General features: G+C 59.0%; 1 protein-coding gene across 1 annotated transcript; it reads left to right on the forward strand.

Annotated features, from left to right (window-relative positions):
- Window positions 1-4,793: 4,793 nt before the first annotated feature.
- NGA_2076120 (serine threonine-protein kinase smg1) lies at window positions 4,794-12,928 on the forward strand (the record flags this gene model as incomplete). The annotated part of the gene is made up of 1 exon (XM_005853654.1): window positions 4,794-12,928. A coding segment is annotated over one exon (8,135 nt), but the record flags the coding sequence as incomplete, so codon positions are not given.

The following is a 12,928-nucleotide window of genomic DNA, read 5'->3' on the forward strand; positions in this document are numbered from 1 at the left end:
GCGTCGGAAATGGCCCTCGCTACATGCTTGTTCGGCCTGTTGGTGGGCTGCTTGCCCGCGGGGGCGGCTTTCCAGGGGGCCACGGGGCTGAGCGAGTCGCAAAGGCAGGTCAGCGCCTCGGGAGGGGAGGCCCTCCACCCCTCGCCCTTGCACCCGGGCGGCCTGGTGCTCGGCTTCCTCCGTGCCCTCTGCGTCTCGGTCCTGCCTGCCGCCCTGCGCCGGACTCCGTCCTCGACCACACTCTCCTCCTCTCACGCTGTCCATGACGAGGGGAACGGCCCGATATTCTTGATGCACTGCGTGATCAAGCTGGCTGAAGCCCTCTCTCCCCTCTCTGGCGCTCCTGCTCCCTCCGCCCACGACGCGGCCTCTTCCCCGGACGCTGCCTGCTTCCTCCTTGACGTGTACCGGTGCGGCGCCCACATTTGCCTTGGGGGCGGCGGGACAGGCGGGTCGTGGCCCCCCCACTGGATCGAGAGCGGGCTCAAGGCACACCTGTACCTCCTCACGCGTCTCCTACCCTCTCCCGGCCTTGGCCCCTCCCTCTCAGCGCCTGGCCCTGCCTTGTCGCATATGATGCGGTTGGATGGCAGCACGTTGCGAACCGTTCTGGGCTTGGAGCATCCGACACGGGCGCTGTCGCCTCCTCCGCCCCAGAGAGGTCTCCTCCCCGCCCCCCTCATGTCCTCCTCCTTGACTCTTTGGAGGGAGAAGCTGGCGTTCGAGTCTCCCTCTCTCCCCCTGCCCCTCACACCTGTGGCACCGTCTGTCTCACAGACGCTGTGGGCGCGCACTCTTGGTGAGCTGGCGCTGCGGGGATCCGGAGAAGACGAAGAGCCCTGTGGGCAAGGGGACTCCGGAGTCTTCGACCTGTACGCTTGGCTGGCCTCGGAAGTGGAGGGAGGGCGGTGTCATGGCCAGCCGAAGGGGCACGGGGAGGAGGTTCTTCTCCTGAACTTGAGCGCTTTGAGCGCGGCTGTGGCGGTGGCGTGCCCGCGGCGTATCGAGGAAAGGGTTGAGGGAAAGGGAGAGGGCGGAAGGCCCTTGGCCAAGGCACAGGCGCGGGCGGAAGCGGCCGGTTGCCGGGCGTTGCAGGCCCTGGGATTCCTGCCCTCGGGCCCTGACCCTCCTGTCCACGATCAGGCATCGAGGTCTCTTCCTGCCCCCTCCCCGGCCTTGCAGGCTGCCGCGATGGACTTGGCATCACGCTTGCTCCGGACCCTCCCTTCATCGCGGACGGTTGCCTTGTTGCCGCATCTTCTGGAACAGGCGGTCCCGGCGGCCCTGGCGTCCCTTCGCTCTCCGTCTTCTCCCGCGGCGGGCACTTCTCCGGCCACTCGCGTCTTGCGGGCTATCGATTTGGCCCTGGGGGATCTTCTGAAAGCCGCCTCGTGCCCCGGCTCGGGGCCCTTTTCTGGCACCTGCCTCTCACGCGCTGTCGCGACCCGGCTGCTTCAAGGCGCCCTTGGCATGCTCGCCCGCTCCTCCCCCTTCGCAGACTTTACCCCTCTGGTGGATGAAGAACTCGAAGGGTCCGACGAGGTTGGCGTCGCCCTGGGGAAGCACCGCGGACTCGCTCTCTCCTTGATCGGAAAAATCCTCCGCCTCCTGCCCCCGCCTGCCCACACTCTTGCACACTCACCCTCTTCCTCCTCTTCCTCTGACAGCGACCACTACGAAGCCCAGTCGACTCTTCTCCTACTTCAGGAAGCTCGCACGCTCCTTGTTCATGCCCTACGCGATCCCATTCCTGCCAATCGTCCGCGGGCCTTGCAGACGCTCGCGCTTTTCCGGCTCTTGGTGGACGACCACTGCCTTCAATATGCTCCCTCCTGCGGGTCTGAGGCCATAGGGGACGTGCTCTTGCTGCAAGTCGAGCCGGTCGCGTCTGCCTGCAGCCCTTTCCAACGTACACCTGAATTCGTGCGGCGGCTATTTGACTACCTGATTGGTGTCGGAGGGGAGCATCCGGAGGCTGACAGCGAAGTTGCTCAAGGAAGGGAGCAAGGAAGGGCACAGCGCGCCAGACAGACAAGATCAGCTTCGAGCGAAGCTCTCTCGCGTGCTCAAAAAAGAGGCGGTGGCGATACAGGAGTGGCAAAGGTGGGGATGGCGGGCTCAGGGAAAGGAGGAGAAGGTGGTGGGGATCCGGCGGATGACGAGCCCTTTTTCCAGTGGCTGCGTTCACTCTGCCTGGATGCCATGACCGGTGTTCTTCGAATCCCCTCGTTTGCTGACACCGCAGCTGGGGAGGCCTCGCACTCTTTAGCTGTGAGCTTGCTTGAGACCTGCCTGGGACAAGCGGATGACGGAGTGCTGAAAAGCTCCTGGAGGGGGGACAATGTCGCCATCTGGGGCAAATTTCCAAGTCCGTCGTCGCTCTCGAAGCAAGTGCAACGACCAGAGCATCCTATGATTCGGGCTGCCCGCCGTCTTCGAGCGGAGGCCGGCCGGAGCCTCCGCTCTCCCGCTCTGTGGGCTGTATGGGAGCTGGCGCGGCTGCTGGTGTGGGGGCGTCTCAAGACGCACGTTGGGGGCCCGGGGGCCACGTTTGCGACTCTGGAACGAGCAATGGCCAAGATTCAAATAGAATTGATGCAGGACAAGAAGAAGGATGGAGCGCTATTGCGTCGAGCGGACTTACTGGTGACATTTTTAGGGGCCTTTGAGCGGCACATCGCCAATGTCGTGGAGGGCTCTGAAGGCAGAGATGTCGGGAGCCAGTATTTGGCCCGGAAAATGCAAGGTCACGTCACGAATATAGAAATAGACAGAGGAGATGGGGAAGGCTCACAAGCGTCAGAGCGGTACGGAAATTGCGCACGAGATGTCCCATGTCAGGTCCAGGAAGCGAAGCTCGTCGGGGGCGCGGAGCGAACACAGCCGGGGGGACAGTGCGAGTACCCCTCTGTCCGCATCGCCCTTCCCCCGCCTTCCAAAAAGACGGAGGCCTTTTTCTTGGCAAACAAGCACGTGTGCTGGGACTGGCTGGCGCGCGTGCGGCCCATGCTCGTACGTGTGTCTCTCTCTTTGGAGGGTTGCCAGGAGCAAGGCGTCGAGTATGCCTTCAAGCGGCTGGTAGATCTTGCATCCGTTGCGAAGCAGAGGGGCCCAAAGTCTTCTTCTATCACGGTCCCCTCTCCTTCCGTACCTCTCTCGGTCTCGCCCGTCTCATTCCAGGACGTGGAGGAGCTCGCAGTGGAGGTGGCGGTCGCGGTGACTGAGCACTTTAAGGAAAGCGGTGTGGAAATGCTGCAAGGGCTTGAGAGGTGGCTGGCCGCCCTCCAACGCTCTAATTCGTGTCCTTCCTCATCAGCATCTTCTACGGCTCTTGCTCTACCAGTTTCTCTTGTTTGGCTTCAAGGACTGCAGCTTATGGCCCAAGGCCGCTACGAGGACGCGCTGCGTCGGTGGATAGGCGGTGTCTTCTTCCACGAGGGTTTCAACACCCTCCTGACAGCCTTTACATCCAGCTCTCTCTCCCAGAGTCAAGTATCGCAGGCAAAGGACATGAAACCTTCGATAGTTGTCACGGCGTCCGTAAAAGCGCAGGCGTCATTGACTGCATGGCTTCTTTTGCAGCAGGCACAGACCCCGGCGGTTTTGCAGACAATCATGGACCGGAGCGTTTTGTGCTACTGCCGCCTGGGGGACTGGCGGGGCCTTGGGGTTTTCCTGCAAGCAGTACAGGCTCTGCACGTGGTCCTCTCGGCGATGGTGGGGGAAGAAATTGAGGCAGAGGGGGTATTATCGGCCATGCAAGGGTGCGGTTGTAATGCGGACAGGATGAAGGGAGGGGGAAGCGATGACAGGGAGGGGAAAAAGTGGAAGCGTGTGATTGAGAAGAGGGGAAGACTCCAGGAAGGAGAAGAGGCCTTCCTAGAGGATGATCGAGAAGAAAGAGACGCCGTGGAGAAGGCCGGAAAGATACCTTCTTGGGTGCTTTCCGCGCTTGTTCCTCGGGTGGAATCGGCGTGGATTCAGACATGGATGCGTGTCGATGGCCAAGGCTGTTCACTCCTATTTGCACAGGCTCAGTGGGGCGAAAAAGGCCTTGGCGCTTACGAAACAGTCAATTTGGGGGAAAGTTCAACGAGGAAAGCAACGATATGCAAAGACGGCACTCCCTCGCTTCCCACGTCTACGCGACGGCCGAACCTTTCTGCTCAGGGGTGGATGGAAGTCTTCTCTTTCTTACAGCAACACCGCCAGAGCTCGTCTGGCTTTTCTCGTTGCCCATCACCGCCAAATCTTGCGTCGGAAATGGCCCTCGCTACATGTCTTGATGAGACCCTGGAGTTGCTTATGGACGAAAGCCACCACAATCATGCAGATGCATTGCGGGCGATCGCCACGCAGACGCCTCGCCTCCTAGAAGGGCTCACTGCCCCTCTCGCCGTGCCCTCTGCTCTTCCTTCGGCCTTCAACTCCCTTTCGTACACACTGTACGCGAATTCTGGCCACCTGTCATCGCCCTTACTGACTGATATTGCCTGCTTGTCGACATTCTCTTCAGTCTTGCGGCGGGAGGGAGAAGATGGCTCGGAAATCATTAGCAGCCGTCGTCCCCCAACTGCATTCTCTTGGCTTCTCTCATCACCTCATGCTGTCACATCCTCCTCTGATCTTTCCTCCTCCCCTTCATACTCCTTCGTCTTCCCATCCTCGACGGTTGCGGAAGACTGCCGGTGTGATAATGTGAGCGGTGATTCCTGGCTGCATCTGCACCGAACAGCGCTCGTCCTAAAAGCGGTCACGCGCCTTCATGAGCAAGGTCTCTCAGCTGGTTCATCTGCACATTCAATGTCACAGACAAGAGTGGAAGATACAAGTTACGATCTCAGCCTTGACCTAGCTCGAATCAGAACAGCCTGGTTGCATGCCGCCCGTCGAGAACGCAACGTAGGACTCTGCAAGGAGCTTATTCAGGAGCTCGAGTCCCCAACGTCCTCATCTTTGTCTCCCTCTTCTCTTGATTGGTTTTTGAGGGTGCGTTATGAAGAGGTGCAAGTCAATTTTCTGGAGACCAACGGCATTCATCAGCTTGGTGCCTGCATTGCCTCTTTGCTGGTCATAGCCTCGGCGTTGCTATTATCCGAACCGGGGTTAGCGTCTGTATCGTCAACACGTGACCCACTTGCCCCTAGCCCTCTGGTCCAGCTGGAGGGTTGGGAAGGAAGCGACACGCGAATGGGCAAAAGTGGCTGTAGCACTGACTGGCTAAGACTGGCAAAGGACTCCGAATTGAGTGGATTGGCAAAGTTGCTGTGCTCAGGCGAAGAAACCCGTGATCGTGGCAAAACGGAAAAGATGCGGCGACATTGGGGCTACAGATGTTTAGTGCGGGCATCGCAGTGGCTACAGCAGTACCATGACCAGCACCGATATGCTTCGCAAAGTGCGCGCTTTCCTTTTCCTGGCCCGTCTTCAGCTTTGCAGCAGCGGACCAATAAACCATGGCCTGCTCCTGCTTTTGAAGCAACCTGTTCCTCGAACACCGCTCCTTACGCTTTGCCTTCCGATACTCCATCTGAGTCCGTTTTCGCTTATGATCCTCCCGAAACGCAGCAGCCGGCACCAGTACGATCTCATTCTTTATGTGATAGTTCCCCGCCCTGGTTCTACGCGCTTTTTTTCACCCACGCCAATAGCAATGCCGAGGAGCTCGCTGGACGATGCCTGGAGCTTGCTGCACAAGTAGTAAGCCCCAAAAGTAGGCAGTGGGGTAAAGCGTGGAGATTGTGGGGCGATTGGTTGTACCGCCGAGCCAAAGCTCTGAGCACCAACCAAACGACACATGATAATGCAAGGAACCCACAGCAATTGGAGCGACAGAAGCAGATTCAGCTGAATGCGTGGAAAACGCATCAGAACTCAATGCCCGACCTTGTACAGCTGTCGGAGGAATTAATTAAGCATGAAAATCTGGAGGGAAACCCGTCGCGGGCAAGACGCGAGGCTGTGCAGACGCTGCTGATGGAAACAATTTTGTCTGAGGAGAGGGAGGAAGACGGGCTGGGCGAGGAGGGAGTCTTGTCGGTCTCAGCGGTCAAAAAAGCTGGGTTTGAACGTGGGGGGAACAATGCGGCCTTGATAGCGCGCCTGCGTGAAGCCATACGACGCTTACGACGGGAGCGGAGAGAGGCTCGTGTCCAGGCTCTGGAGGGGTCAGTGGATGCGTACTGCCGGTACTTGCAGGTTGGGGAAAAGTCATGTACGGGCCTAGGAGACAGTGGATACTCAGCGCTTCGTGCTCTCTCAGCACTACGCATCTTGAAGATGCTCGCTCGTCTTCCCTCGGCATCATTACAACCCTCGGCTTTAATGGGTACTCAATTAGAACCGAGCACCTGCTGTTCCTCTCTCCTCCGCCGTTCACTGACTGCGATGCCTCTGAATCCTTGGCAAGCTCTGGTGCCGCAACTCCTGATACGGCTGGCAATCTTACCAGAAGCCTCCTTCCAGTCGCTGCTCCCCCTATTCGAGCGTCTGGTAGCATCTGCCCCCCAAGAGATTGCGTGGACACTAACTGTTGGCTGCGCAGAGCTAGAGAGGTCGAGGACATCTCAATCGTTTGCTCTTTCACCAATTTCCGTCAGTACCCCTGTCCATAAGCAAACCAAAGATATGGCAGTGAGTGTCGCTCGTGCGCGTTGGCTCTTTCTGAAAAGTTTTTTACAAGAAAGGCACCCTGACCTCATTCAGGACGTTGCGGTCTTCACGGAAGCTCTGACCTCGCTCGGTCAGTTGTGGGATGAGCGCTGGCTTGTATACGTGAGCGAGCGTTGGCACGTGAAGGGGCTGCAGGGGCGCTTACGAAGCTTGAGTCGCGAGGGAGAACGTTTGGCGCGTAATCCGACGCTGCCGGAGTCGGAGAAAGGTCGCATTGTCTGCGAGAGGTATGCCGCGATGCTGTTGCCACTCTTTGTCGAGGCACAGACTCTTGCGGGCGAAACAGGCTGCGGTATGGTCGATGACAAAGACGGACACCAGGATTTCTCAGGTTCCCCGGATGCCTCGTCGTCCGCTCACCCCAGTGCCCTCGAGGTGCATTCGTCTTCACCTCATAACTGTGCCTTTGCCAAAAAATGGCGTCCCCGTGTGATGGAGGTACTCGCTCTGCTCCAATGCGCTCCAGATACGGCTGCGGCCATGGACCCGATGTCCCACGTCTGGCCTGTCCTGGAGAAGTTTAAACGTGACATTATTACTGCTGTTACAGGGGAGGAAGGAAGGAGTAGAAAGAAAAGTGGAACGGATGTTGAACCGGGACCTACCACACAGCATCAAGGCCGGCAGCTCAGAGCCGAAGCGGTGACTCCACAATTGCTCTCCCTTCTTGCGAAAGGGAACTTGCAGCATGTAGAGATGCCTGGCACCACACGTCCGACTTTTTTTTACGAAAGCCAGGGGAGAGGAGTGGCTGTGCAAATGGTCGGGATTGGGGGGCATGGTATTATCACTGTGCTCAAGACCAAGACCCGGCCAAAGAAGCTCAGCCTGCTCGGCTCGGATGGAAGGGAGTATACCTATCTGCTGAAGGGTCGCGATGATCTGCGATTGGATGAGCGCCTCATGCAGCTGCTGGTGACCGTCAATAGTGTCCTCCACGTCCGTGCACAGACGCCGCGCACGGAGAAATGTGCGCTCGGGAGCGCTGTGTTGAGAGGCCTTCGTGCTCGACACTATGCGGTCCTGCCGCTCTCGGCGTCGGCCGGGCTGGTGCAGTGGGTGGGGGGCACCACGCCCCTTTTTAGCTTGTACAAGAACTGGAGACTTCGTGCCGTGAGGGGTGAGAGGCTTCTGCTTGAATCCCAACAGCAGATTCAACAGGCGATACACCAGCGAGAGAAACAACAACAGCAGCAAGTGGTACAGGCACAAGAGGAGGACAGCTCCATAGACATAGAAAAGCGAGGAAAACGGAAGAAAACGACAGCAGAGCGTCGCGAACGCCGCAAGCGGCAGCAGGATCGAGAGCGTCGACCGCGGCTCGGTGAAAAGGGAGCGGAGAGAGAAATTAGTACCGAGAGGGCCAGGAAGCCATTACTCTGGGCCCCTCCTGCCACTTTCGAGGAGCTGGAAAAAGGAGCGCGACGACAAAAGGGAAGGGCTGCGAAGACGAAGAAAGATTCATCGACCTCTGGTGGATCTGGGACGTTGCCCGAGCCAAGTGTTGAAGATAAGTCTGACAATGTCAAGACAAGCTCAAGGGAATGCAGCTTCCATGTCAGCGAGTCACGGGGAAATAGGGGGCAGCATAGAGTAGAGGAGAAGGAAGAAGAGGCTAGGGACGACGAGGACGAAAATGAGGAAGAAGACGATCTAGAAAGTGCTCCAGCGGCCTTATTCTACGCAGAGCTGGTTCCCGAACTGGCTAGACAGGGATTGGATCTGAGATCTACTGCTGCCTCCCATCGAGGCGAATGGCCGCACTCAGTCCTGCGCACAGTGTATGATCGTTTGATGGCTCAATCTCCACGCCATCTGTTGGAGGTAGAGTTGGTGGCAGGCTCACTAGGCGCCGAAGATTTGTGGCAGCGACGGCAAGTCTTGGCGCGCTCCCTCGCCGTCATGTCTGTACTCGGGGCCGTGCTTGGCTTGGGTGACCGGCATCTGAACAACCTCTTGTGGGACGGACGGCGAGCTGAGCTTTTGCACATCGACTACACGGTCTGCTTCGACCGGGGCCTGCGCTTGCGGGTTCCCGAGGTGGTGCCCTTCCGTCTGACGCCTGTCTTGGTTGCGGCCCTGGGGCCTCTGGGTGTGGACAGCGGGGCATTTGTAAATGGGATGGAGACCGTGCTGCGAGGTTTGCGAGGACATAAAGAGCTGCTATTGTCGGTGCTGGAGACTTTGGCGCACGACCCACTTGTGAACTGGGAGGACATTTTGGGGGTAAGAGGTAATGGAGGAGGCGGCAGAGGGCACCAGGGGCCGAAACAATTGCATCAGCACGCCCTAGACGCCATCGTCACTTTAAAGCTTGTCGCTCTGCGAGTTGGGGAGACGCGGACATTGCTCCGAGACCGAGTCCTGCAAATTAAAAAGGGGTTCGCTGCCCTTCAGGCTCTTTTGGACCGCGTTCGAAACGCCCGGGAAGGGTGGGTCGCAGAAGAAAATGAGATCTTTCGTTCACGCCCTGTTTTGAGAGACTCCAAACTGCTCGTTGAGGGCACCATGCTGGGACAGAAGCGTGCTGACCTAGCGGGGAGGCTCGTATCATTGCAGCTCCAGGCGGAAGACCAGGGCCGATCAGCTCTCGTCCTCGATGCCTCTCGTCGAGACCTAGATAAAGCACTCCATAAAGCAGCGGCACAGCTGAAACGGAGATGGGAATATCAAGTATGGGCGGTGCAGCAGGTGCTTTGGAAGGGACAGGATAGGGCGATGGATGGGAAGGAAGGAAAAGGGCTGGGCAGAGAAGTTGACGGGGTTAGACTACGTAGTGAGGACGGACGCTTGGTTGAGAAGGTGAGCAGCTCATTGCGGAACAACATTCAACGCATCCTCTTACCCGCCAATGGATCGGCCAAAGGAGCAGTCTACGAGCTTGAGAGAGACGAAGGCGATCCGTTCTCCATTGCTCCTGGGCTTCTAGGCCGGGGTCTGCAGCCGCAGTATTGCCTTTTAAGCAGGGGAGCCTCAAGCCTGCTTCCCCCACCAGTCGGTGAAGAAGAGTGCGCCTACCACGACCAATTTATCGAGGCCTGTCGATCCGAGGACGCTCGATTGGGCAAGTATTTGCGTGTCTTGGAAACAGCCCTCGAGCGGGTCCTTGAGCCAATGCGCGCTTATTCCAGCCTCGTTCGTGACACCTTAAGTATCGAACCCGACGAGTACGTTGGGAGGAGCCTTACTAGAAGATGGTTGAGGGTGGTGGGGGCCCAACAAGAGCGCATGCGGCTCCTGATTGCCTTTTCGTCTACGATGGAGTCCTCTGCCGCGGCCGATAGCGGAGGCGGGGACGGGGGCATCCTTCCTTGTGGTCCGTCTATTGCAGGTTGGGCGATGGTCGAAGCAGGGCCTGAAGAGGCATTGGAGGAGGTCTGGCCGGCATGGCAGCGGCCTAGGGCAGGCATGAAGGCGAACGAGGAACGTCTTCGTCGCGCAGAGGCCGATACAGCTTGGGCTGACAATCTCCAGGCGGCGCTGCGCGTGGCAGTGGAGCGGCGTGAGGCCCTAGTGAGTGAGGAAAGCTGCCATAGAGAATCAGAAGGACGAGGAACTTCATTCGATGCACGGAAACGTCGAGAGCAGCAGGATAAAGATCTGGAGGCAGCTAAAGACAGGCTCAAAGTGGCGGTGCGGGCCCTTTGTAAGGCGAGCAATTTGGCCCCGATATCGGAGGGCAAGCGCAATCATGCTCGGCTGCATCAAGTATACGAGCAGCGTGCCATGCATCGCTTCTTGCTGGAAAGGGTTGTGTCGCCCCTTGACTCAACGTGGGGATGGATGAGAAGCCTGGAGAATTTCGAAGTGGAAGTTGCCTCTACTCCTTCCAACGGTGTCGTCGATCGACGCGCCGGGCTCGTAAAGGAAATACAGCGGCGGCTCTCGCATCTTGAGGTACTCATCAAGGAGGTGCTTGTTCCTGGGATCGGGCGGGTGGAGGAGGAAATCAAACGAGGGAATACGGGCGAGCGACTGACGGCCTTGCGGACAGAGACTTTGGCAACGCTCCGACGCGTGTACAGCCTGGCGGAAAGAAATGAGATTCAAGCCTTAGTGGGCGCTTTGTCTCGACAGGAAAGAGGAGGGGAAAATTGCACCGCCCAAGGACAAGTGATAGAAAAAGAAAATGAGCACGGGAGCTCTTTCGCGGAAGTTACCGCGGATGCAAAGCTTTTGTACGAGGCGTGGCAGAGAGGGAAGGAAATGGTGCTCGACGCGGTTGGCAAGCGAGCGCAACAGCTTGTTGAGAGTGAGCTCGTTGGGGACGCGGACTCTCTGGCCGCCTCTTTTTCATCCCTCTCCCTCATCGATACACTTTCCCTCCCAGCGTCTACACGCGACGCCTGGACAGCGTGGCGAAAGCAGGTGGAGGACCTGGAGGCTGCGTGCAAAGCACTCCTTGCCTCCCCCAGTGTCTCCACCTTGCCTCTGCGTCGTCTGGGGATGTTCGTGGAAGGGATCTTCGATCGTTTGGAGAAGGCGGATTTTTGGTCGCAAGCCTTGCGCCCTCCCCCCTTCTCGGCCGCCGCGCGGTCGGATTTTGTGGTCGAGGGCGTACAAGGCGTGCCGGAGTACTGGCCCTGGCTGGGTGAAGGGACGGCCACCAGCATGCTGCAGCTTGAGCGGATTCTAACGACTTCACAGGTGATGACAGTGTGGATGCACCAAGAAGAAAGCAGTGGGGAAAGTGGAGAGAGGGGGGAGATAGACTCGAGCCATGCCAGGACACAAGGCGGGCGAACTGAGTGGAGAGTGGCAGCCCTGGACAGGCTTTTGGCCGACAGCATGCAGCGTCTGCTGAGCATAACCGTGGGCGTGCCGGTGCGCCTAGCGACCCGCAGCCTTGTGGACCGCGTGATGCGAGTGCTGGGAGTGTCCGCGCCAGACTTGCTGGAACGCGTGGCGTCGACCAGGGAGGTACAACAGGTCGCGGCACCTCACTTGGTGGAAGTGAGTCCCCGTGCACGGTGGAAAAGCTGGATCGGCGCCTTTGATGCTTATGCTTCGTCGCAAGCCACTACAGCCGCCACACAGGATGTTGATAGCGCCAGTGCACCTTATTCTGCGGCATGCCAGGCATTGGCGACAGTGTCTGAACTGGTGCAATCGCTGGCCGTGCAGGAAGCCTCATCGTTGGCTGCGGCCGAAGCGATGAGGAAAGCCGAAGAGATGGAATCGACGCTTGCTCGCTCCCTCACGCGCTTAGAGTGGGACTTGGACGGCGACTTCCAGGTGTTGGCCGCCGCAAAAAGTGTGGGCGTGAGGGTTCTGGGTGCAGAGGGTTTGCTCGCCTCTTCCGCAATCTACGTGCCGCACACTCCTCCCTCTCAGCGTAGGAGCTTCTTGCTGCAGTGCCTCGCTGGCGCGGTGGTAACTCTGGCGCAGGTCTTATCCGTGGAGCGATCTGATCTGTGGGACCAAGCGGAGGAAGAGCGAGGGGAAGAGAAGGCCCCTGCAAGCTTCCTGGCACCTTCCACCAAAGGCTCGGACAACGTTTCTCCCCCTTCCTTTGTCTCGTCGTTTTTGTCAAATGCGCGTCCTGCGTCGCGAGACGAGAGTTCCAGGCACCTTGACGCATGGCTGAAGCGGAAGCAGGATCTGATGCGCCTCGCCCGGGGCAACAAAGGCTCGACAAATTCCGGGGGCCGCTCCCTGTCCTCGGAGGAGGCGCTGGTCGAATGGGACTCGAAGACCAAGGCCCTCGTATCCTGCGTAGAGGCGGCGAGCACAGGGGCCCGGGCCATCCTCTTGGCGGCCGAGGGGGTCTTGGATTTTGAGCGATCGCGCGTGGATATGCGGGGCGTGGAGCCCGGCACGGACTCGCAGGACGCAGCGCTTTGGGCCCTCGTTTCCCAACACCAAGGCGCCTTGGCGCCCGTGATTGAGAAGCGCAAAGCCCAGGCTGGCTGTTTGCGTGAGATGGGCCGGGCCAAAGCAGACATGGCGGTCTTGGAAAGAGAGGCGAACGCGGTGGACCGGCGGATGGTGGAGATGGGAGAAAGACGCCGTGCTTGGATGGAAGAGGAACATGTAATGCAGGCAGACGTCAGAACAAGCCTGCGTCGATTGGCGGCGGAGCTCCGCGATTGCCCGTCTTTCTGCTTGAGCTCCCCTCCCACACACCCCGAGCCTCCCCCCCTCCCATCCGCACAGGAGCCCTCGTCTCGCACCTGGTCCTCCTCGACGGGTTCGGCGGGCGCCCGCCTCCTGGACGTTGGGATGCTGAAATCCATCGTCCGGGCCACGCAGGCCT

The sequence above is a fragment of the Nannochloropsis gaditana genome (genome assembly GCF_000240725.1).
Source record: "Nannochloropsis gaditana CCMP526 unplaced genomic scaffold scaffold793, whole genome shotgun sequence".
Classification (NCBI taxonomy): domain Eukaryota; class Eustigmatophyceae; order Eustigmatales; family Monodopsidaceae; genus Microchloropsis; species Microchloropsis gaditana.